This window comes from Balearica regulorum, chromosome 10 (assembly GCF_011004875.1).
Source record: "Balearica regulorum gibbericeps isolate bBalReg1 chromosome 10, bBalReg1.pri, whole genome shotgun sequence".
In the NCBI taxonomy this organism is placed as follows: Eukaryota; Metazoa; Chordata; class Aves; order Gruiformes; family Gruidae; genus Balearica; species Balearica regulorum.
Window position 1 is genome coordinate 14,131,942 of NC_046193.1, and position 25,372 is coordinate 14,157,313.

The 25,372-nt window shown below is 42.9% G+C and overlaps 2 protein-coding genes across 2 annotated transcripts in view; one reads left to right on the forward strand and one right to left on the reverse strand.

Moving 5' to 3' along the window:
* Positions 1 to 13,015, reverse strand: part of ARIH2 (ariadne RBR E3 ubiquitin protein ligase 2) — a 34,995-nt gene extending 21,980 nt beyond the window's left edge. The window contains exons 1-2 of the mRNA XM_075762239.1: positions 12,857 to 13,015; positions 8,496 to 8,840 (exon numbers count right to left, since the gene is read on the reverse strand). Of these exons, the coding sequence (XP_075618354.1) occupies positions 8,496 to 8,744 (249 nt within the window). The 5' untranslated portion in view covers positions 8,745 to 8,840; positions 12,857 to 13,015. The remainder of the gene's footprint in view (positions 1 to 8,495; positions 8,841 to 12,856) is intronic.
* Positions 13,016 to 13,021: 6 nt separating this feature from the next.
* On the forward strand, positions 13,022 to 25,027 carry SLC25A20 (solute carrier family 25 member 20). Its single transcript, XM_075762250.1, has 9 exons — positions 13,022 to 13,483; positions 14,154 to 14,246; positions 16,209 to 16,336; positions 18,506 to 18,596; positions 19,579 to 19,696; positions 20,953 to 21,025; positions 21,660 to 21,769; positions 23,211 to 23,335; positions 23,836 to 25,027. Exons 1-9 carry the CDS (start codon positions 13,379 to 13,381, stop codon positions 23,896 to 23,898), a joined length of 906 nt encoding a protein of 301 aa, XP_075618365.1. The 5' UTR covers positions 13,022 to 13,378; the 3' UTR covers positions 23,899 to 25,027.
* Positions 25,028 to 25,372: the final 345 nt, after the last annotated feature.

The following is a 25,372-nucleotide window of genomic DNA, read 5'->3' on the forward strand; positions in this document are numbered from 1 at the left end:
AGATAAGCTATGTTGTTTGAAGAGCTGAAGTTTCATCTCTCTACAGCAGAAACCCATGTCACTTTGACAGTTGTTAATTCAGACAGAAATGTTTCCTAAAAGCTAAAAAACCATCGTCTTTTGTAGAGCTTATATTTTACAGAAATTTTTCATGCATATTTATGTCACATGCATATCTCATGAGTTCATTTCACTTTTCTCCAAGGGATGGCCTATTTTTTGGGGGTGTGTTTTAATCCTCACTTTTGCAGAGATATGGTATCAGGAATTTAAAACAAGAATCATCACATGATTCTCAAAGAGATTTAATTCAGAGTGAGTTGGAGATATTATGATCTGGTTGGAGCTGACATCCCGTGGCTTTGCACCAAGCTGACAATTCACATCAGATCTGGGTTGCACTGAAATGTCTGGCCAAGATGAACACAAACCTGGCATAAAGAAATGCAGCTTCCATCTCCTGTGTTTCCCTTAATCAAAGGTTTTTATATCAATAGATTTAAGCAAATAAGATTAATCTTGAGAAGCATTGCTTTTAATCCGCAAATACTTTTTGTTAATTCTACGAGGAAAGGATGAACTTGGGAAGATATTAGTTTTTGTGTTGCATCAAAAGTTCTAAAAATACACTCAAATTCTTTACAACCGTAAACACACACAGAGCAAGAGCCTCTGAATTGTTGCTGTTGGTGAGCAACGATGGGCAAAGTAGAGACTGAATTGAGTTCACAGTAGAGAACAATAATACCTTAGAAAGAAACCGTACGCTGTATAGAAAAACAGCTGTATAGAAAAAAAACTTCTTTTTGCTGAAGAAAAAAAATTACTGTCAGATATGCTTTATTTAAGGATACTGGGGTGAAGAAAGTGACCCACAAATAGAAAAAAAAATTACTATTTTACACTCATTTCTCTTGTGGAAAGTAGATCCGACTCCCTCCATGTCCCATTGGAAAAACTACTAAACTGCCCTGGTTTTACTGGAGGATTTCTCAGAAAACTACAGAAATATTAGGAATTAAGAAATAAAAGGGCAACAAAAAAGCTTTTTTTGGACCACATTTTCTCCTTTGCTTTGATCTAACCCTTTTTAAAGCAAACTCCAACATGCAATCCTAGTAGAAAACTCATGATTAACATCACCTGCTGTAAACACCCCAAGTGTTCAAAGTCTTGTAGCAAAGTCCTCCATCTCTGTTACAGGCTTCTGAGCATTAGAAGGCTGTTTTCAAAACTGAACTCAAATTAATTTCATTTATCAGAAGAAAAAAGACAAAGTTACAACAAAATCAGATACCCTGCTTTTTTTCCCTAGGTTCAGTCAAGCTTAAAAAAAAAGTGAGAAAGCCCTACATCTTTAGGTGTCACTCACAGTATTGCTTACAATTTGTCTGATGTTTCAGTCCCTCTCCTGATTACAGAGTGCAGGCTGAACTGGGGAAAGAAATGCAATTTAGAGTCTGTAGCTGCAGTCTCGATACCATGGCAAGGTCTTGACAAACAGCACTACACAAGCTCTGCTTCATCACAAGGTTTTAATCTGTACCCTGTCACTCACCCTCTGGCATGCAAAGACCTGGTGTCAGTCCGCAAGATTAGAAGAATATTTAGGAGGCAGAATGCAATTTGGGAATGACAAACGCTGCCAGTGTTGTACACACAGTTCGTAAAGCCGTCGGTGCACAACCTAGTTGGCCACCTACTGAAGAAAGGGTATCTCAGGTTAAATTCTAACTCCTTCTCTGCATTTACACATTGCTTTAATCCATCCGCTCTCCTACACAGGACAGCAACAATTTCAGCTGCAGCTGCCAACAAGCAGGATCAGTAGGACTCAACTAGGAAATCTCAACATACGTATTTCTCAAGCTGTTAGGCTATTCTTCCTGAGGAGATTCAGAAATAAATTAAAAAAAAAAAAAAAAAAAAAAGACTTAAGCAAGATGGTACGCCAGAAGGCATTATTACAAAATAGCTATAAGATTTCTTCTTTGAAAGATTTAGAGCGAAAGAAATGCAGCAAGAAAGTGGTAAGACAGCACACGGACAGACGATTGACATGAGACTCCCCAGCTGTACTCACTGGAGTTACTCTTTTCAATGTAATGTAGCATCTGAGAGCTTCAGCGCCCAGCGCACGCTGCATTGCATTCCCTGCATGCTGCCAAACCCCCCAGCAACACACCCCACTGCTGCACTCAGCTCAATCCCTGCTCTGGTGCTTTCCTAGCAAAACACAGGAGAAGTAGACAATTCTTTCTGGCTGACATAAAGGAGGGTGTGGAAGACGTACAGGGAAGAAGCAGGTAATAACCTGAATTCGCACAATCATGACCAGTGGCTCAGGACACTGGGCAGCCAACTCAAACTGGAAAGCACTGATGTGTGCACACAACCACAGCAGCACGTACATGCAGAGTGCAGAGCTCAGATAACTTTGCAGTGAGTAATCCCCATTTGATCCCAAATAACATGGTCCTTTACTTGACAATCTCAGCTTCTAAGGGTATTTTTCTTTTGTTATAAAAAAAAGGTGAAGAGGAGGAATATCTTGTACTTGTAAAAGTACACAAGGTAGCTCATTTCTGCTGCACCATCCTTAATAGGCACAGCACACAGATTTGGCAATGGACTTCAGCTGCTTCATGCCACTCCTGTGATCATGTTGTCCAGCTGTAAGCTTCCAACATGAAATAGTTACTAGAAGATTGTTTCAGCATTTTTAATGACTTGTGTCTTGCCTCTGCCTCCCACCAAGATCATACTCATCAACAGCTGGGATCAGATTTTTTTTTTGTTTTTGCTCACTGCAGAGTCATCCTGGCTGTAAGATACACTTAAGGCGTGAATCATGAAGAAATGCGTGGGCTATAATCACCCTCCACATTTGTGGCTCATTTTTCCAATCAAGATGAAAATTTCTGCAGTCCTGGGCCATAAGGGACAAAACTGATTTCTCTCCTCAAATGACATCATGAAGTCGTCACAAGGTCGCAAGGCAGGGGCTCTCCAGCCAGCTAGCTCTCTTATCTTACTGACCAGAAGTCTACAAAAACTTGCTATGCTTAAAAAAAAAAAAAAAAAAAAGACCTTTAGGAGTCAAAACAAAACACACACTGAAGACAGTTATGGACATTTTCATGTCCTCTTGATGTTTAACATACTACTGAAATACAGGCATTGTGAATCTGGTATGCAACAACATAGCTTTCGCATAGCAGAACTTCCAGTACCTTTCTGTTTGGGAACAAAAAGACAAAAAGTGGGTAACTGACAAAGGTACGCCTCAAACGTGTGTGCTTCTAAGGGTGACAGCTTTAGACTAGATGCCCCATGCAACTTTGGCTTGATATTAAAACACAGAACATGGTACAGATATAAACCTGCATGTCCTGACTAATCTAGGGCTTACTGGTACTTCAAAACAGTGCGTTATCATTGCCAAACAGCACCATAGTGGTTCTGCGGAGAAGTCGAATTTGCCTATCAGGGTCTACCATTTATAATAAATAATATTCAAACATTTACTAACTCTTTACTAATATATACTAATACTTACCAATGTTGGTTCTTATGGACACTGAACATTAATTTTTCAAACTCTGTTCTTATGTACATACATTGTAAAATTTCAAGGGGCTTTAATACCTCTCCTGTACTTGAGATACTTAGGTACAGCTAGTCTTTCATGACTGCCATTTTGTTGCATACAAGTTTCATGAATTCGTTATGGCATCAAAAAGGATGACTATGCAACGCTGCAGGTTTGTTCAGAGCAGCACCCCATCCCACATACTTGGCTGTGGTTTGCACAGCGATACAAGGAGGTATGCATGCCAGTGTCTTGACATCTGGCTCTTTATAGACTTTTTGCGATCACACTGAACAGGCATTCTGCGAGCACTGGCTCCTTCGGGTAGAGCTGCTCATACAGGCTTCCCATCTCCACGCACATGACTCTGGATCTGCTAAAGATGGTATTTGAAAAGGACCGCTGCCAGCATTCACCAAGCAGCTCTACAAACTAACTGTTCTGTGTCAGCGCAATTTGAGTGCGTGGAATAGTTTCAGAGGGCTGTGTTTTTATGAGCAAATACTAGTTGTGTTGCATTAAAAGATGTGACATCAATAAGGTGAGCAAGAATATATGAAAACTGGTTTATCTGAATGGATTAATAGATTCAGTACTATGTTATGACATCAAATACTTTTTGCATCTACCAAGTTTTATTCTTCACAGGACAGAGCTAAAACAACACATTGCAAGCTGTTATTGCAAGGAGCAGAGGAGGCAAGCTTTTTGCTATCTGGTAAATATTAGCAGATTACTCACATTAGCAAACTGAAAATTAAAAGTTCTCCAGTTTTACAATTCCTTTGGTTTTAGTGGAAAGATAACATCAGTATCAACTGCCTGTAAAACACCACAGCTGTCTTTCCGTGTTACCTTGCATGTGCAGAACTATCTTAGCTTCCTCATGACTGACAATCAGCTTCTAAAGAGACCTAAAGGCAAGGTACCAGGTTTTTTCGTAACTTATAAAAACAACCATTTTACCTGGTGGTTTAGATCACCAGTTTAAAGAATTTGGTAAAAATTAGAAATATCCATCTCATCACTGCAACAGAGAAACTGCTGCCAGCTATTTGGAACATCACAGATAATCCAGACTTGTACAGAGACCCTCAGCAGAGCCAGGAAGTGTCATTCACAAACAAAAACAATATGACATCATCACGCACTTAATTGCTTGCCAGTGACAAGGTCAACTTTGTTTGTATAACTGTCAAGTATCATACTGTTTGTGTGCATGAACTGATACTGCCACTCCAGGACCCACAATCACTCGATGATTTGGCAGTTATCTTGAAAACAAACTTATTACTATACAATTTTAATTATTTTTGAGAAATACTGGATTTCATGATTATATCTACTTTTTGAAAAGAACTGTTGTAAATTCCTTTGGTGGTCTGCAGGTCATAGATGCCATTCTGATTTCAAAAGCATTGTCCTTAACAAGCGTTGACTGTTGGTCAAGTGACTTTTTGAGGAATTAAAAGTCATCTGCTTCAATTCACAGAACTTTTGGGTCAGAGAATCACAGTTTTGGGTAATATTCATTTGAGATTTTCTTCTGGCATGTTCCAACAGAGAGAGCCTGTCCTAATTTTAGTCAGGGTATTAAATGAACCCTCCACAAACAGGCCTCCAGATTAACAGCACTAACCAAGGAGCAAATATTTTGTCATCTTTTTCCTGCAAAGCAAGGATCTACTCAAAGTTCTTATAAAACCAAAATGAGAAGGAACTTTCAGAGCAGCACCTATGAAGTCCCTCCAGCTTCAGTATGGTTCTGGAATAACGACTATTGTAGTTGCAGGCTGGGCACACAGCACAGCTGGCAGTATCTACTGCTACCTTGTTTGTACTAATGTTTCTATTTAGAATTCCCCACTTGATGAAAAGCAAGTCAGAAGAATTCAAGGTAAAAGTTTCCTGTGACAGTAAGAGATACAAGGACATACATCTACCTACATGCTGAGTTTCATACTTTTATCAAACTTAAGATTTTAACCGATTTTTGTCTATACCTGAGGTAGATAAACAAGTGTTTTGTTGAAGAGGCTGTGTCTTTTGAGGTTGCATGCAAACTTTTAAAAATATGCAGGGTGATCACACCTGACCTGAAGTTAGCCAGGCAATGCAAGGTTTGTTCAGTTGTTTGTGAGAACAAGGTCAGCTGTAACTCATGAGGAATGAAAAAAAGGTACCCAAAAGGGTTTCCAAGGAAGATCACCCTTTACCTCAATGCTTTTAAGAAAACAGGAATTCAACAATCAGCCTGAAATAACTGAATAAAACAGTTTAAAAAAAATTGTTGAAGGTCAATGAGGGGAGCAAATGAAATATTATCTATTTAGATTGTTATTAGCTAATAACAGTGCAGACTGCAAGTATGAGGACGTAAAGCTCTGAATACCTGTTTCTGGTCTTAAAAGCATGTAAACAGTATGTCACAGAAAAAACATGCTCAATACACACCCCTCCCAATTTAACCTTGAGAAAGTGAATCACCTAATGACAATATACAGTGGCAGAACATTCAAACATGGCTTTGAGCCCATTTATTGCATTCATATTTACTTTAGGGAATTGTATTAGTCTATTCATTTCTTGTGATAGTAAATTGCTCAGATACCATGTGTGTGTTGCCTTCAACACTGTACCTCCTGAAGACAGTCTTTAATTCACCTTCATCTTTCCCTGTCAGGGGGAACCATTCTGCCTTAAATACAAGCTAATGCAGAAAAGTACTACATAATCACTAGTTATCACAAAGGAAAGGAGATGAAATCAACAAAACGAACTAGCATGCTCCAAAAGAACAATCACTACTGTCCAAAAAAGCCAAGACATTATGAAAGGTAGTCTTCAAAAGAAAAAAAGTTTTGGAGCTGAAGCAACTTACAGGAAAGAAGTTAACACAGTTCTTAGAAAAGTCTGTCCCTGTTTACTCATACCCATCAAGTCAATGGAAAATAACGATAACAAATAGTACAACATGTTCTATTCAATTTCCTTCTTCTCTATGCTTTTTAATTCAACGCAAATTCTTTCCACTCCTGTTTGTCTCAGAAAACTAACAAAATGACAGGCTTTCTTGGGGGAAGACAGGGGAAGGAAGAAACAGAGTCGCTGAAGTATTGTAAGAAAGGATGCCAGGAAACAAAAAGCACATGCTGCAGATACACAACAGATTTCCAAGAAAAGTACAATTCTTGTACCACTGTTGCTAGAGAAGAGAGTTAATGTGGCACTTCCAAGAGCTAAAGACTTAGCATGTGGCTTACAAGATCACAGTTTTTCAGGTTTCTACCCAAATTTATTTTTATCTTGTCATGCACAAACCAAAATGTGTAGCACTTCATTTTTAAGCAAATATGCAGGCACATTCTTGATATAAAAGGAATCTAAAATGTTCTCTCCTTGGGTCATATTTGGGGCCAGATTTGAGCTAGCAGGTTGGTATTATCTGGTCAACTAAAATACTTGCTCAATGAGACCTTCAGAATTCTTGGAAAATTTATTTTAACTTTGGAAGCCTGATTTTAAAGACTAAATAAGGTATTGCTTTCGTTAATTTAATTCAGGAGAACAATAAGCAGGGGTCACCTTTTTGACGGGTGCTCCATTTGAAGGCAAACAGTAAGGAGCGGCAAAACCATTCTAAATCTGTGCTTAATCTCTAAGAACCAAGAGCAATTGGCAACTGGATCAAAAGCGCTGACCAACTATTCTCACTTGTTCTTTTCTTTTGCCTCCTTTTCTCACAATCTGTAGGGAACAGCAGGCATTCAGAGCTTGAACTGCACATTTGGAAGAAATCAGACACGAGTTTGACAGTCAAGAAAGAGTAAAACTTCATTTTCTGAGGTGGTGAATGCTGGGAACAAGCACAATAGACAGCAAAATCAGCCAGAGATGCAGCAAAAAGTATGAGTGCACTTTAGAGCATATTGTTTACAGGCTTTATGATTACACTATTTCTATGGGACACTGATATGCAAATAAGGATCGAGAGATCCCTCATTTTTTTTTTTTAAATGAAGAGGAATCAAAACCTATTCAACACTGGGTTTTATATGCTGCTGTCACCCATCCTGCTTTCAGAGGTTGTTCCAGAGAAGAACAAGCACTAGGAGACCTGTTACAAAGCAGATATATTGGTAATTTCAACCTAATGTCAACATCTAGAGCTTAGAAAACTCTGCGTTTCTCTGACCTGCACTGGGACCAAAACACACTGACAAGGCAGAGAGGGAACCTCCTCTTATTACTACGGTAATCAGTTGCACAAAGAAATAAAACTTCACAAAAGTCTTACTGAGCATAATACCATGGAGCTGACTTGGAGTGTGACTCTTCTGTGATGAATTAGTCACTACAAGAGCTGGCAAGTTCATTGTACTTTAATTGCTGTCGCTGCAACAGTAGGGTTAATACCTGGCATGACAGCTGATCTATCTCTTTGAAAGTCTATGATTATTCTCACAGAACCAACAAAGAAAGGTGTTTTTGTTAGAATTACAGAATTTTAGCATGTCTTCCTATCTGTCAGTTATCTTCTCAAACACAGATGTACCAATCTGCACCATTTATGATTTAGTTTGTTTCTTTTCTATATATCCTCTTTGCATTGTGCTTATGCAAAGAGTTGTAACTCAGGTATTTTGGTCATGAAGCTCAGCTCTGTAAAAAAAATAATTGTAAGAATCAACATTCAGGGAGGAATATTTTTCAGGCCCCAGAACCAGTATGCAGTTTTAAACATTTGAGTCAGTTCTGAACCAGGGACCTTCAATAACATTATTCCAACCACCCATAACAGTAATATCACCACAGCTTTTATTTCAAACTGTATACTCAGCATTTGCCTTTTCAATAACAAGTCTTATTTTACACCTGTGTTAATGCAGAAACCTTTTCTCACCTTCAACGTGGCAGCCAAGCTGGCCATGTGTTCATTCAGAGTGCTCTCCGACTCCTTGTAAGTCAGGCAGGTGAACTGATATTCCTCTGGATCAAAGGCATCTGCTCCCTGCTGCTCCACGTCGTTAGCTACCCCATCATAATAATCCTCAATATCCCCAGGATCCTCATCCTCTTCCTCCTCCTCGCAATTAGGGTCATAATCCTCTTCATTGCTGTCAGAGCCCTGGCTGTTCATGTCCACGGACATCTTATTGCCCTGTCAAACTGCAGACCAGGAAAGCAATTGCAGCTTTTTTCTCCTCCAAACTTTATCGTTCTTTTGATTTCATCTGAGCTCTGTCTCCTAGGGGTGGAAAAAACAATTTTTTTCTGTTGCCTAAGAAACTGTAAGAGGCGCCACGTCAACATCATACAGGTGATCAAACAGTCAGGAACAGACTGACCCAACGGCTAAAGAAAATTCTGCTGTGCAGGTCCGTGGTTTGGATCCACTGTGACTCATCCTGCAAAGCCAAGTCCGCTCTTACAGGCAAAGTCTAAAACCTTGGAGACTGGTTTATTACACTGCATCCTAGCCCCCAGTGCGGGCCCCGAGACTTTTGACATTTGGAAAGTGGCTCCATAACCTTCACTACAGAGAAGTTGTATCTTTTTAGAGATACAACTACATTTACGACATTAAGTTTTTACCAACAGCCTGAAGTGCTGCAGAAAAGCATCCTATCTGTTTCACCAACAGGAAAAACCACAACCCCCTTAACTATGACCACAGTAGCTAGAAAGGCAACCTGTGATACCCTGAACTAGTCCATATTGCTTCAGAACCACAGCCATTAAGCGGGACTTCAGAAAACAAGACAAGCAAATGGATCTCTCACATTGATCAAATTTAAAAGTCTTCAATACCATCTCAAAAGAAATAGTGAGATTAGTAAATCCCTTTAAGTAGGTTCTGCTGGATGTGACATGGCTTGGGCCTTACATGTGAAGGGGGAGGAAATAAAAGATTCTCTGATTTTATTACTTTATCAATATACACTTACTACCTTCTCAATGTAGAAAGTTATGCTCGAGTGTTGACAGCTGCTATTCAAGAAGAATCAGAACAGCCTTTTTTTTTTTCCCAGATTCTCACTGGTATTAGAAAATTCACTTTACTTACCAGAACTACAGAGCTTCTGCTTGTGTAACTAAACCAGCACGAACTCAAGTTCTAAAAGGTTCAGCAGTACAGCACGTATCAACCTTGAATTATGATCATCTCATATTTAGTCACAAATTTCCATTTAACCAAATAAATTCATTTCAAGAGAGAATATATTAAATACAAAAGACTTAAAACAATGCCACAACCAAATTTTACATATAAAAACATATACATAAAATCAAAGCTATATTTTCCACAAGCAGAATGTGTTGGGTTTCTTACATATTTGCATTACTATGTTAGCTCTGTTACTCAAATATATTCCCACAGTATCACAATTTGTAGCTGCTGGGGAAGCCATAATCAAGATTTGAGAATCCTGACTTTAGAGCACAGGAAATCTCAACCATAAATTTTCATTATTCTTCCTCAAGTTGGTTGTTTTCTGTTTTCAATAACCTGACCGGGCAGCACAGAATAACCAGGAAAAGATGTGATGTACAATTAATTTGAGGGGCTGCAGTGATTTCTGCAGATACAAACCTCCAGTGAGAGAGGATGAAGGCTAGGAGCTAATTATATTATCCCTTGAATTCTGGTCTCCATTCCTTTCATTTGCCTCTTGATTCCTTAGCTATCCACAACATAAGCAGCACACACATATTTTATAGCGCTGCTTCCCATAGAACTTCAGTGGAACAGAGGCACTGCCTCTTCACATGGGAAGGAGACATGTGAAATCTAATTTGACAGACGCAAGGCAAACCTATATTGTCTCTCCCTCTACCCTGAGTTAATCATTCAGTTCTGGGCTTAATCTGTATTGACAATGACATCTTGCATAAAAGTAGCAATGGATCTTTACCTGTTAAACCTTATATTAAAGGAATAACTTATTTGAGAATCTAAAACCATTCCTACAATGATATTAATAGCCTAGTGTGCAACAGCTTTGTTCAGCCAATCTCAGAGCATCACAAAGTCTGAGCAAGTTTCACCAGTCAGGAAACTTCTCAAACTCACTCAGATCATCCCACGCTCTAGAGACAGCAAATGGACCCAGTGTTTTGGTTTTTTTTTTCTTTTCCGTCCTATCTCAACACATAGTGAGTCCAGTCCAAGCAATGAGATGTTTTTAGGTATCCAAGTAGAATAATGGGCCTGCCTGGTACTTCAGCAGTTACACACCAGTCGCCGGGGAGGAGGCTCAGCAGAGCAGTTTCTCTGTGCCACTAACACACTTATTTGAACAAACAGAGGGACTGTTTGCACAGGCAAATGGGATACATCAAGCAGAAAACAGTCTGCAGACTGGATGACTTGTGCGACTCCTGCCACAACATTCTTGGAAAGAGCTCACTTCCAGCGTAACCGAACGTCAGACAGACAGGCACGAAGAAAGGAAGACTAAGGCGCAAGCTCTGTGGACAAAGCAAAGCAGGGTACTAGGAATATGAGGAACAGAACTCGCCTCGCCTAATGATCAGCCTAATGCCGTTACGACCCACTGATGAGCTCTCTGAATACAAACTAAGACAAGACATAGCTAGTACTTGATAATGCTAGTTTTTAAGACAATAAAGATGTTAAGCTCAAAAGAGAGGGTCAAAGAACCAAAGAGTATTTAGATTAAATACTTAACATAATCCCAAAAATCAGATTATAAAATTTTAAACCTTATTTAGATCGCTTTCCTACCCAAGGGAGGATGAAGTCCTCCTTTACCACCTTCATCCAAGATACTCCCTCATCTTCACTACCACTGATAGAATTTAATCCCCTCTCTCCCTGCAGGAGCTCGTAAACACGCACCCCCCACGCTCTGCCGCCTATCAGTTCCACGGAGATGCCCTCTTGCTGATTCCTGCTTGGCAATTCTTATTAACAAGGTCTCTTGAAACAACATGCCTTCAACTATGCCACCATCAGTCTGTCTCTGACCTCACCACCATTAGACACAGTAAATTACATTATCCCACCTTGTATCTTGTCCTACTACATAATTCTTTCCCTATCTCTTGCCCTCTGTATCTGCCTCTGTAGTATTTCTCTAGTAAATGCTTTGTAGGATACTACTACTTTTTCTGTTGATATTTCACAGCCATTTGAGATGGCTTTGTCTTCTTTCACTTCTTTATCGATAATTCTGAAATAGAGAAAGTCTAACTCAAGTCTACCTCCTGAATTACTTATCCATGTAAACTTCAAATGGGCTGACTCTCTCTTCTCTGCAGCCATCTACGACCCCAACTCCACACTTGCTATCACTGTTAATCGCATCTTTGTCGACGTCACTCAAACCTGTAATCTGCAGATCATCCTCAGTTGCTTCTTCACACACGCAGCACGCATACCTTGCCATTTCTTTCTCCACTGAGTATTTTGATAGGATTTTTTCACCCCAAGAGTGAGAAACTAGAAACAACAACCCCCATCCTTTCCACCACAGATGACTCTGCAGAGACCTCCATGCAGCCATATCACACATCCCCCGTGAATCTGCACGCTCTCCTCCCACTTCCCAGTCTTTGTTCAGACTATCACGACTGCCTTGTCCTTCCCAACTCCTCTAAGCCATTTCATTCCCGTACTTTCTAATCCACCACCACTTTTAACAAGTTATTTTACGCATACCTAATCAAGCCTTCCTTCCACTGGAACAGAAAGGAACCCGGTCCATTTAAGTTGCCTCAGGGCCGTTTCTTTTGTAACGTACGGGAGCCTAAATCCTGCGCTTGTCCCACACAGCCAGAAGGGCATATTTGTAGGAGGAAAACCCAGGAAAACCGGGGGAGAGAAGGGAGCTGTGGAGGTGGCTGTCCGAACGGTGGCGGGGCGAGCAGCGAGCCCCAGCACAGCCCACTCGCCGCCCGTACCGAGTGCCGGCCTGAGAGCTCACGGTCTCCTCTGCTCCCCCGGGCTGCCAGACCTCGGCACCGGCTCCAGGGCTGAGCGCCAAACTGAGCCGAAGTTACAGAGAAGCGGCACCGCGTCCCTCACGCCGGACTCGCTCCACCCCGGGACCTGCCGCTCCGCCCGGGCCCGCACCGCCTCCCGCTGAGGGACACGGGCCCGGCAGGCGGCAGCGGCGGCGCTCACCCGGCGCCCCCGGCTCCCCGCCACAGCGGGACGGCGCGGCACAGGCCGCCCCACTGTGAGTCCCCCACCGCCTCTCCCCCCCGCAGCGTGGCCCAAGCGCCCCCCGCACTCACCGGGCGCCGCAGAGCGCGGCCGGGCGGCAGAGGCAGGGAGCGGCGCCCCGGGCTCCTCCTGCCGGGCCGCCACTGCCTGCACGCCGGAAGCACCGGCCTCCGCGTGGCGTCACTTCCGCCAGGCGGGGCCGGAGCCGGAGCCCGGAGCCGCCGCCGGGCTGGGCCGGGCCAGGGGGAGGGGAGACAACGGAACCGCTGGGGGCGGGGGGGGGGCGGGCCGGCGGCGCGGGATCGCCCCAGGGTACCGGTTCAGCACCCTCTGGAGGCGCTGGTGGCCCGGCCTCGGCCGGTGCCAGCGCTCGATGACAGCTCCCGGCACCGCGGCAGAGGAAGGGGCCGCCGCCGCCGCACCACCGCGGGCGGAGGCCGCCACTATCCCGGCCTGCCCCGCGCTCACCTCCCCCAGTATCCCGGCGTGCCGCGCGGCCCGGCACTGGGGTAAAGGTCGCGGGGCGGAGGGGGCGGCACTGGCTCGGTGGGGACGCAGCGCCCCGGCCCCGTTCTTCACCCGCCGCCGCCACCATGGCGAAACAGCCGCAGCCCATCAGCCCCGTGAAGAACTTCTTCGCCGGCGGCTTCGGGGGCGTCTGCCTGGTGTTCGTGGGGCACCCGCTAGACACCATCAAGGTGAGGCGGCAGCGCAGCGCGGGGCCCGGTGCTCGGTGCCGTCCGGTCCGCGGTAGCGGGGACTACGCTTCCCGGCGAGCACTGCGCGGGGAGCAGCAAGGCTTCCCGGCGGGGAGGCGGGCTGGGGCCGGGGACTACATGTCCCGGCGGGCACCGCGGGGGGCGGGGCTTAGCGTGCCGGCGGGCATTGTGGGGCGCCCCCTGCCGGCGTGGCGGCTGCCGGGTCCCGTCAGCGGCCGGTTTGTAGTAAAAATAATAAAACCAGCGTCGGTGTTCCTGGTGTCCCCGGTCACCCCCCGCGGTCCTGGGCCAGAGGGAGGCCGGGGGTGACCGGGACGGTGAAATCAGGGTCCAGAAGGAGAGTACGCCCACGCACTCGGTGTGTCGGGAAGCTGAGCGGTGACACCGCGTTTGCTCTGAGGTGTTGAGGTGGGGTTATTATCCTGATGTCGTCCCAGCAATTAATTAGTTAAATACGTTAGCTGTTAAATGAACTACATTAAAATTCAGTCTCTTCTGTGAAGGACCAAAATGATGTTAATCTCTCCACCAATATCATAAAGTCCGGTCACAAAACTTACGCTGTAACAGTCGTATAGAGGTGTTCTCTGAATCAAAGTTTAGATAGTAATACTTAATAAAACAACATTTTCCTATCCTGTCTTACTAGGTCCGACTGCAAACCCAGCCTAAGCCGCAGCCTGGTCAGCCTCCGCTCTATTCTGGGACCTTTGACTGCTTCAGAAAGACTCTTGTTGGAGAGGTACGGTGTTAGCATGTCATCTGCAACGCCTGCCAAAAATATCAGTTGTGCCCGTACGCTGCAGGAGTGGAATCGTGTGGGAATGTTGCCTCCCAGAGATGATACAATTCTTGGGTTATCAGTTGAATTGATTCTAATTAAAATTGTTAAGCAGATTATAAAACTTGGGGGATACTTAGCATTCACATACTCCAGGTGCATGTCTTGTTTTGTTAAGAAATGCTTTTGGTTCGAAATAGCATGATATTCCTATCTGAAGTTAGAGACTGGAGTGAATGTTGGCAGTTGTTTGCTGGCTTTGTGGTTGTAGTTGGGATCTTGTTGTCTTTGGTATTTGGAATTGTCTTTGGAAATCCCAAAATAGGGATCAAAATGACTTTTGTTGATACAAACAGTACTTTTACTTTCTTCTATAATGTGCTATGCTATCTATGAGATGGCAGAGGAGCATTAATTAACAGGTGTTTTTTTTTCGAGAACAGAGGGTCAATTATAGTAGTTTTGTTCAATCTTCTTCAGAAGGTGGACAGTGGTTTCCACTGCTGAAGCAGCCATATCATGTGATTGAACTGTAGTCTATTTTGTTTTTAGAAAGGCACACAGCCTTGGTTTAAAGACTTTACATGACATAGAATCCAGTTTTCTACTTCATAGGTTTTCTCAGCAGCTCTTTGCCATTTGGAAACAATGGCTATGAAGCCCAGCTGTTTGTTTACTAGTTTGAAGTCTAATTTCTAACTGCTGGATCTTGTTAGGTAACTCTGTTCAATGAAAGATCTGCCTCATATCTGAAATCTGCTTTCATTATGGTATTAACAGGTTGTTATATAACCAAAGGAAATCTTGCTTCCCTAGTCTCTCCCACAAAGCGCTGAAATGCTTTGCTAGCTCTGAATCCCTTGTGATTTTTAACACCCCTGCTGAAGCACGGACGTCAGAGCCGAACCATAATAATAGCCTTGTGATGTGAAGTTCAAAAGTAATGCTGCCTCTCTACTCCCACTCAATACTCATCAGTTTCTATAAAGAAAAGTATTAAACCTCTCTGCCAAGGCCTTTTGTTTCCCACTGCTCATGGGAGGGTTGAGCAGGAGTGTCTGATCTTTGTCAGCCAGATACAATTTCATTACAGAGTCCGTTGTGCTTGTAAGCATACAGACACGTACTGGGGTACACTGATTTATTTGGGGGCGAAGGAGGGGCTGGATGGACCAGCAAATATTTAATTTGTGCATCTAGCCTTCATCTGGAAAGATAACTCTCCTTTTTATTAGAAAAAGTTCAGTTCAAAGTCAAGATACATGAAATAAATGCTACTGCTGGGGTCTGCATTAGATTTTTTCAGCTGCTCAGGCTGATGAAGGGAAACATCAGGAATGTAAAGTTGTATGGTGAAAAAGTTTTGACTTGGGGAAGGAAAGAAAAAAAAAAATTCATTTGAACTCATTCCAAATTGAGTTTGTGTGGGCAGTGATGTAGTTCAGGTTAGTCTCCCTGGCTCTTCCTTTATCTAAAGAATGAATTCAATTCAGCGTTCTCAGACTCAGTGTCAGGATTTTACACTGTTGCATTTGATGACCTGTTAATAAAGCACTTGTACAGTTTTGTATGTATCTAAAAGGGAAGAGTTTTGACGTGATCTATTAGGACTATTATTCAGGTGGCTTTTAACTTAACTTCCTCATACTTGAGATGTAAGTACAGGTTGAACAGCATTGGAACAAAAGGGTATAGGTGGGGCCAGTGTTTTCCAGAAAGGATAGCTTTGCTCTGCAACAGGCCCTGAGCCTCAGCTAAGCACATATGTAATTCCAAATGAACAATAGACCCTGTTATTCCTCTGATTAATTTGACCGTCTGACTGATACTTTCCTGTATTGTAGCCTTTTGCTTCTCAATAAGTTGAAATGTGTGCAAAGTCTATGTAAAACCTAATAATTCCTGTGATAATGTTTCTTACAGGGAGTCCGAGGCTTATATAGAGGAATGGCAGCTCCTATTATCGGAGTGACACCTATGTTTGCTGTGTGCTTCTTTGGATTTGGCTTGGGAAAAAGACTCCAACAGACAAAACCTGATGACATTTTGACGTGAGTTTCTGAGTTAATCAGACAGTTGGGAAAGGCACCCTAAGGCTCTTGCAGCCTGCTGTATTGCTGTACATTGAGTTGTGGTGTAAATTTGTCTCTTCTCCTAGTTATAAATATAGTTCTAAAAAAATAAAACACTGGTGTGTTTTAATGCTTCTGGAAGCGTGGGACTGATGGCACAGGCTAAAAACAGACAGCATGTGGGCAGGTGCTATGCAATTCCCTTTCTACGCAAGAGCGAGCTATTAAGGAACAATTCCGTTTTAGATGAGTACAGTGCGAGTTACATAATGATTGCCTGCCAACGGTTTCGCTCTTAACAGAGACTATGGGAGAAATAAATTCATGGTCAAGCAGTCTTGACAACGTTCACAGTGCTGATTCTCTTTTCCTTGTTAGTTGTGACTCTTGCTGTGTCCTTATGTTAGGATATAATAATAGCCATAGAAATGTTTTATTATTAATTTCTGAAAAGAGGTGTTTATGAGCCGCCCTCCTCTCAGGCATGTCTAACCTGGAAAAGAGATGGGAAGCTATGAAAACTTTGTGTGGTTTTCTACAAGCTAACTTCATGCATGAAGAAAGCCCCCCACCCATAAAGTACTCCCTTGACTTCTTTGCCAAGTTGTGATTTATAGCTCTACAGGAACAGAACTGTAGCTTAGCAACATTTTATTCTATTATTTGTGGAATACGTAGGAGCTCTGTCAGAAAGCAGGAGTCCATTGTGTTGAGCCAAGCGTGGTGGGGTGGGGAGGTGCAGTTTCTGTCAGACCCTTACCTGCGTAGGGGCTGCTGTACAGCACTAGCCGCTGCTGTGACACGGAGTGAGCTCCCTCTGCTCAGAGGGAAGCAGTGCTGAGATGCTGGGGCACTCCATTTTACCGCGGTAGTGTCCTCATGCAGACAAGGCTGAGGGTAAGACAAGGGGAACAATAAGGAGTGGAGAATTCAAGGGAACAAATGGTCTTATTTCCAGCAGTCTTATCACCTCAGTGCCTTGTGTTTTATGCACATCATACCAAAGGGAAGTTTTAAGGAGCAACCTGGAGCAGGGCAGCGTAGTTTTTTGAGTCTTTACACAGAACTCCTCCCTAGCAGAGCTGTGAGAGAGAAAGAGCAAAGGTCAAGAAATACATGGTGGAACTGTCGTTGTGCCCAACTGTGCTGTACCTTGGGTGCAGACTTTACACGGTGAGATACAGTGTGCCTGGGATGTGAGGTCCAAAAAGAAAGGTCAGACTCTTAGCACCATGGTTATGGGTCTAGAGGCAGGCAGGATGGCAGTGGTTCTCTGTGTTGATTTTTTTAAGGAAAGTTTTGGAAGGAAAGAGATGGAAAGAAACTTGAGGAGCCTGTTCTATCTTTTCTGGGGATGAATAATCCCAAAGTGAGTTAGAAAACTCAAAGCTTAGTTTGAGCAGGAGGTGAGTGGTGAGGGATGTCTGGAAGATTTAGTGGGAATTTAAGAGTAAAGAAAGATGTAAGAATTGGAAAAACTGAATAGAATGCCATCTCTTGGGCAAGCGGAGGGAAGTGAGAGGTGTGGAGTTTAATTAAATGGAGATATTGGGTCATCTTGCTTGGGAAGGTAGCAGGATGTTGGATGTAAAAATGAGCTTGTGATGGAGAAACTCAGTCTGTTAAAGGGATATTTGTCATGGAGACTTTGCCGCTTGAAAGCAGGTGCAGTATGTGTGCGATGATGGCAGGTTGATGGGACAGACTTGACAATGGCAGAGGCTGAAGGAGTGAGGGACTGAGAGATTACAGCTCCTGGCTGCACAAGCAGGAATATACGTGGAAGCTGGGGTCACTGAGAAGAGTGTGAGAGACTGGAGGAGGAAAGGACTGTTGAGTATGAAAAAGAATGAGGAATGCTGTAGCAAAAAATGCAGGTACAAGGAATATTAGCAAATACAATGGATGTGAAGAGCTGAGTTATGGTTGCTGTGGGAACCAGGGCTTTCAATCCTAGAGATCTTAAATGTTTAGCTCTAATTATGCACTGATGAGGAGCTTCTGCACTGATCAAAAGCAGTGGATGTATTTCTAGTTCCACCGCCAGCCTTGTGTGGAACAGCGTGATCTGGTGATACAGGGGGTTTTCTGCCCTTCATTTCCTGTGTACTGTGTTGTGTTAGGGTCTCTTCTGTTTCCTCGGGGCAGATATCCTCAGCTGTTTGCTGCTGGCATGTTGTCAGGAGTGTTCACAACAGTAATCATGGCTCCAGGAGAAAGAATCAAGTGCCTTTTACAGGTAAGGCATTGGATGGTGGTGATGGGAATTTAATTTTAGGGGTCTTGTCTTTCCATGCCAGGAACTTCTTTGGTTAGTGCATTTACTCTGTTCTGTTTTTTGACAGGACTGAGACAACTGTCATGTAATGCAACTGTGTCACGAAGAAGCATTATACAAACTCGCCATGACAGTATAAGTTCATACAGCATTCATTGCTCTATTCATTTTACAGAGCACAAGCCTGTGGCATTATATGAGGCATTGGTGGATGCCTCAGTCCATTTCAGAGTATGGAAAAGTCCAGTTTTTCAGAATGAAACTTCTTTTTTTTAAAAAAAAAAAAAAAGCCAAACTACCAGATCATAAGACTCTTTCTAGTATAAAGATTTTCTATTACCTTGACAACTTCCCAATACATAACTAAGGAATGCATTTCAAAATACATGAAATACTTTTCTGATGTTTGGGTGACTGTTAGCTTTACACCTCCTCCAGGGTTTTTAAAGTATTGTGGGAAAATGTAAACCTGAACAAATGAAAATAACATCTTTAGCGGAGGTGGGAAGCTTTGCTCATTTCCAACTCTGTTGAACTCTGTTAGTATGGTGATGGGTGGTCACATATTAGTTCTGACAGAGGTGATATTATCACAGAAGCTTTTATACACATACAAATTGTTTGAATTTCACTATTTGAAGGCTACTTTTTGTCAATGCAAGTGTAGAATTACCGAACTGACTTCAGTTGTTTCAAACTTACAATGGGGAAAAATAAGGGAGAATCTAGCCGCTGCATGGAACGGTAAACATATCCTCAGCTTGAATGGGAGAGCGCTGTTTGAGGAAGTGATGTAGAAGTTTCATACGCAGGAGGGCCTGTGGAACAAGTATGTGCTCTTTCCTCTCTGGAAACACGCATGTGGCTTTCTAACTCTTAACTGAATGATTGTTCACCAGCCAGAAACCTTCACCAGTCAGAAACTATCACTTTAATCCTTCAGATCCAGGCAGCTACGGGTGAAACTAAATACAGTGGCTCTTTGGACTGTGCAAAACAGCTGTACCGCGAGGCTGGGATTCGTGGCGTGTACAAGGGGACAGTGCTCACCCTCATGCGAGGTAACTGATGGAGATGTTCTGATGCTTCTTCTGCATGGGGTACTTTAAGATAAGAAGCCTGACACAGTATCATAGATCTCACTGTCCCTTTAGCCAACTGGAGATGCTGTGTCACCCTTTTTTCTGTTTTTTTTTTTTTTTTCAGTCTGCAGAGCCACTCCAGTGTCTCAAAGGGACTGAGAAATAAACATGAGATTCTCAGTGAGTGAGGAAGAGATTAGATGACAAGGATCAGAGGGATATAGGAAGTAATTAAGATCTGAGAAGCCAAGAGGAATGAGAGACTTCAGGAGAGGAGCAGAGAGAACAAAGAGAAAAGAAAAATACAGAAGTGGGCTTTTTTTTTTCTTTTCTTTTTTCTTTCTTTTTTTTTCCTTCCTTGGGAGAAGGATTGTGGCTGTCTGTGACTGTTGCTGTGTAATGCTGACTGCTTTAAAAGATGTGATTACAGCAGTTACACTTTCTACCCGCTTGAGTGTGGGTTATTTTGGACTGGGATGTCATGACCTCTCTCACAACAACAACAAAGATGTCAACACCCCTCTCACAGTATCTGTCGTGCTAGACACTGAATCCTTTATGTGTTTCAGTACTTTCTCCTTTGAAAAGTGTTAGATTGTTCCCTGCACTGGAGCAATGTTTTCCAAGCATATGCTGAAATTTCTGTGTTTTTATATCTCAGTTTAGGAATTTGTTCTGTGCTCTGCTTCTCCTAGTAGTGTCACAGCTAGCAATGTAACTCTGGTGGCGTCCCTAGCCAGAGGCTGGTTCTCCGGTTCAGGCATGAGCTAAGAGTGGGCTGCGGGAATATCTTTACAAAATGCATCAACTACAAAAAAACCCAAAAAAACAAAAAACCAAACCAGAACAAAATAGAACCATAGAACAAATAGCGTGCAAAAACTCTTGAAGTTCCTGAACTATTCTGATCTGCTTTGCAGTAATTAAGAGAGCTTAGAGCTGTCTCATCATTAGCCTAATGGCCAGTGGGCAGGTTATAGTCTGATTTGAAAGGCTGCTGACAGAAGTGCTCGAGAACAGATATTCTCCCAGTTCTTGCCTTTAGCACCTCTGTCCCTGGGAAAGTTCAGGCTCCTCTGTCTAGAGCAACAGAAGATTTTATTTTGTTTGTAGAGGAGGTTCAGAAAAGGAATCTGAATGTACTTAGTGGTGTTGCTGAGCTGGCACGGGACTGCTGTGCCTCTAGGCTTCATTTCGTTTCCCACTACTCACAGTCTTTGTTGTTTACCCACTAGACGTCCCAGCCAGCGGAATGTACTTCATGACGTACGAATGGCTGAAGAACATTCTGACCCCTGAGGGAAAGAGGTTAGTGAAATCTCACAGTCATCATTTTCTGGACTTCCCATACACTGCTGATTAATCTCCCCAGTTATGAAGAGATTTAGAGCAGTATCCTCAAAACAAATTTTTTAAAAAAAAGGTCACTTGTTTTGTGACTTGAGCTGGTTTGGTCTGGGGTGAACTGACAATTAAAATAGTATTCTGAGTTTCTCTCAGATTCTCATCTTGGATCTTATTAGCCAAGTAAGGAATACTTAAAGTAGGTCTCTTTGCTTCCACCCCTGGGTGTGCACAAGAGCTGGGGGGGGGGGGGGGGGGGGGGTGTTGTTGTTTTGTTGTTTTTTTTTTTTTTGTTGTGTGGGGGTTTTTTGGGGGTGGTTGGTTTTTTGGGGGTTGCGGGGTTGTTTGGTTTTTTTTCTTCGAAAAGATTTGAACCATTAGGGTGGAGTTAGTAGATTTTGCCCCCAGGACTCTGATTCTGGCAGTCTTGCTCAGATACTGCACTGTCTGCGTCTGCAGCATTGTGTTGCCTTCTGGCTGTCAGCCAGGCTGCCTCTTTCGTTGTCACGTTAGTCAAAACAGACGAGTTTTTACTTTTTCCTTTCTTTTATTTTTTTTTCCTTTTTTTCTTTTTCCTCCCACCCTAATCCTACCACAGTGTGAGTGACCTCAGTGTGCCTAGGATCCTTTTTGCTGGGGGCCTGGCTGGGATCTTCAACTGGGCAGTTGCCATTCCACCAGACGTGCTGAAATCCCGTTTCCAGACTGGTGAGTTGCATGCCAGCTTGTCACAGCCACACTCAGTGCGATGCTCCTGGGGATGGGCAAGACCACGATGGAAGATGTCATCTGAGCATGGCATCTGGGAGGCAGCATGTCTTGAGCACTGCTTGAGACAAGAACATGAAAAACCCAAGTGTGTTCCTAACTTTTTAGTTGGTTTCCTTGCAAATTTTTGGCAAACCAGGCTGCACTTCTCTGTTTCTGCTTCCCTGCTAATATGATGATCCTGATTTGAGATACTTGTTTCGAAACCTAAGCATAGAAATCATAATAATAGAACAGCTTGTCATGGCTGTTTTATTACAAATGTAGTTCTTTGAGAGGTTTTGTTATTTCAACGTCATAGTTGTATAAACTGTAGCCTGTGCTATCTGAAATTTATAGTAACTGGATGTGCCTTGCTGGGAGCATCGCTTTTACACTAGCAGATCTGCTCTGAGTTATCTGTGGCCTAGTTATAGTGAGGATGGCCCCAGGTCTTGACCTTTAGGGAAGTCTGACAGGTTTTTTGTTGGTTTCTCTGGGAGTCCTACTCAATGAATATTTTTGTTAAGGCTCCTCGTATTCTCTGTGGACTTAGGTGTCTGCTGTACAGTAACCATTTTTTTGAGTCATGGATCATGATAATCTAGTGCAGGAAACTTCTTTTTCTCTGAATAATGGCTGCCGTGGTTGTTTGATATTGTACCAAGGGCTGAGTGTGAAATACATGACAGCTTTGCATCTCTTTTCTGCTGAGCCAATCCCTGATGCTGCTGTATAGATGATGTGCTTAATGGTGGTTCTGTTTAACTGGGTTGGTTTGTGGAATACTTGTTCAGACAGCTGGCAGAGGCAGTACTTTCCAGAGCCGTGTCAGGAGAAGGAAGAACTTCTTCTTTGAATAAAATAACTCTTTACCAGCAAATCTGTGTAACATCAGCATTAAAAGAGCCTGTGCTTTTCACTTGAAGTTTGTTGCTTTTCTTGGCTGGGGCATGTGATAGGATCATTTTCTGTTTCTTATAAACAAGCCATCGATTTTTATATCTGACCTTCCTGTTTCCTAATTGCAGCTCTTGGGAGAGCTGTGATCAGCGGCACAAGTAACAGCTCAGACGTCCAACCCTGACAAAAGTTATTCTCCTTTCTTCCCTGCCCCCTCAATGTCTTGATTAGGTAAATTCTTTGTGGTGATGGTGAGCACTTACCTTCTGTTTACCGAGTCTTTAGTAAGGTGTCTTTGTTTGTTTGCTTTTGACTGAAATAGATAATTTCCCCAAGCAGATGTTTTCACAATGTAGCTTCAGCAATGCTTGGGTTCTGGTGTCACTGGATAGTATAGCAATATGAACCCGTTGAAAATCCCGGGCTGTTACATATGCCACATCCTTCAGCATTTGTGACTGCCATGCATCTTAGCTAACGTATTTTGTATCCCTTTCAGCTCCTCCAGGAAAATACCCAAATGGCTTTAGAGATGTGCTGAGAGAACTTATCAGAGAGGAAGGAGTTGCATCTCTGTATAAGGGCTTCACAGCTGTAATGATCAGGGCATTTCCGGCTAATGCGGTAAGTAAGCTGCAATTCCAGATGGGCCGCTCACAGTGAATATTTGCAGTCTGTAGAGGAGATGACTGGCTGCTTCTCTTGCACCATTTCAGTGAGACTCTTGTCACTGCAGGTACTTCTGGCTGTTGCTGTCCAGGTTCTAAAAATGCACCTTAACCTAGGGGGAACACCAAATAAACCTTCCTTTGACGCTTTGCATGAAAGCCCTTTGTTAACTCATCCAGATAGCATTTCTGGTCTGATTGTACATCCACCAGTAGAAGACAGAAATGGGTGGATAAGTTTGGACTGGCTTCTTCAATAATGAGCCTAACAGAGTCGAAGGTCTGCCTTTGTGTGGAGGGATGTAGTAGAATTCTTGCATCTGGTTTAAGACCTTTTTTTGTTCTCTTCCTCCTTCCACATCAGCCACGTCAGGTGTTTATAGTGCTGTGTTTCAAAAACCTTGTTTGGAATAGGGTTTTAGAATCCTTATGTGTTCTGTATGTTCTGTTTTCCAGGCATGTTTTCTTGGTTTTGAAGTTGCCATGAAGTTTCTTAACTGGATTGTGCCAGGTCTATGAAGACTAGGAGGTCTTTGGAAATTAGAGAGAAGGAAGACAGTGAAAGTCTGCCTCAAAGGAATAAATGAATGATCACTTGAAGTTTCAGAAATGATTGCTTGCCTAATACCTTTTGGCCTTCCTCACGTTCTTTAGGTGGTGCTATGTGCCGTTCAGAAGTGTAAGCTGAAGCTCTGAGACGGAGTTGATGAGGAGTTAGAGGTGATACACTTTTGTCTTCTGAGCTGATGTACCACAGCAGTACTGCTGCTAACAGACAGCTGTCACTATTACACACACTACCTTAAGTACTTCCTCATGGAAGAAGGGGACACTTCTTAAAATGTAATTCTTTGTTTACTGAAGAAACATGTAGCTATTAATGCTGAAAAACTTCCCTAAAGTAATTGTTTGGCAGTGTGTACTTAACTCTCAGGGCACGAGTTAGCAGCTGCACATACTAGTATCTACAAGCAATGTCAGATAGCGTTCTCATCTCTTGTAGTTTTTTAGTTGTGGCTATTTCTATGTTGACAGTGGCTTTAATCTTATACGCGTGTAATGCAGCAAACACAGAACTAAGCGGAGGGGGCCAGAGCTGTGTTTCAGTGGGTTGAGAGGTATTACAGATACCGTATCAGGTCCTGCACACTGATCTTTTCTGTGGAACTAGGAGGAAATATGAATTATGCTTAACATTTGTACTGAGCTTTAGTGTGGCAGCCAGTGGGGAAATGTGTTTGATTAACCTGAACTTTTCTCTGAAATCCCTTCCTGTCCCACTGAAGATATCTCAAATGCGATTGCAAAAGTACAGTGTGGTTCACAGCAACCCACGATACATTTGATTCATCACATGCTGTGTCCTGGGGTTCAATCCCTGACCTGAGAAAATTAACAGGACTTCCAAGAACTCACTTTCTCTGACACGAGGGGGATACGTGAAGGAGACACTGGCTCTGCAGTCTTGTCTAACTTTATTCTTGCTCCTGTTCCTCAGTTTAATCACTTTCTCTTTATATTATTAAACATAATCACATTTTCATTTGAGAAATGAGTAATGCTAAGAAGCAAAATGCAACTTTAACTTCTTTTGGTTTTGATGTAATGTTACTGGAACTCAATAAAGCTAGCTGCTGCTTGGCTAGAATGTGTGCTTCGGTTCACTTACTTTTTGCATGGTCATGCATGGTTAGTTTTGCAAAAGGTTTCCAATTCTTAATTCTGAGATGGATTGGGAAGTTGTGCCGTGCTGTCTTTAATTGTTAACCCCTCGCCTTTTGGATTCCTGGCTGTCTGACACGAGCTGTGGAAATGAATGTTCTGCACTTCCCATGTTTGTCATACAAGCCCTGTTAGGCGCTGTGTAGCGGCCGCAGCTGTTTAAAGCCAGACACTAAATAACACATCTTGACTGTGGAAGGTCTCCTACCTTTAGGAGACAATCTTCACCTCATCTTCCCACAGGCAGGGTCAGCCCTAAATACCTTCCACC

Bases quoted from the DNA above. Each gene is read 5' to 3' on its own strand.
- SLC25A20 (XM_075762250.1), top strand. From the start codon at position 13,379: ATGGCGAAACAGCCGCAGCCCATCAGCCCCGTGAAGAACTTCTTCGCC. The intron at 19,697-20,952 runs GTAACTGATGGA...TTTACCCACTAG, and splicing joins AGTGCTCACCCTCATGCGAG to ACGTCCCAGCCAGCGGAATG. The intron at 23,336-23,835 runs GTAAGTAAGCTG...TCTGTTTTCCAG, and splicing joins GGGCATTTCCGGCTAATGCG to GCATGTTTTCTTGGTTTTGA.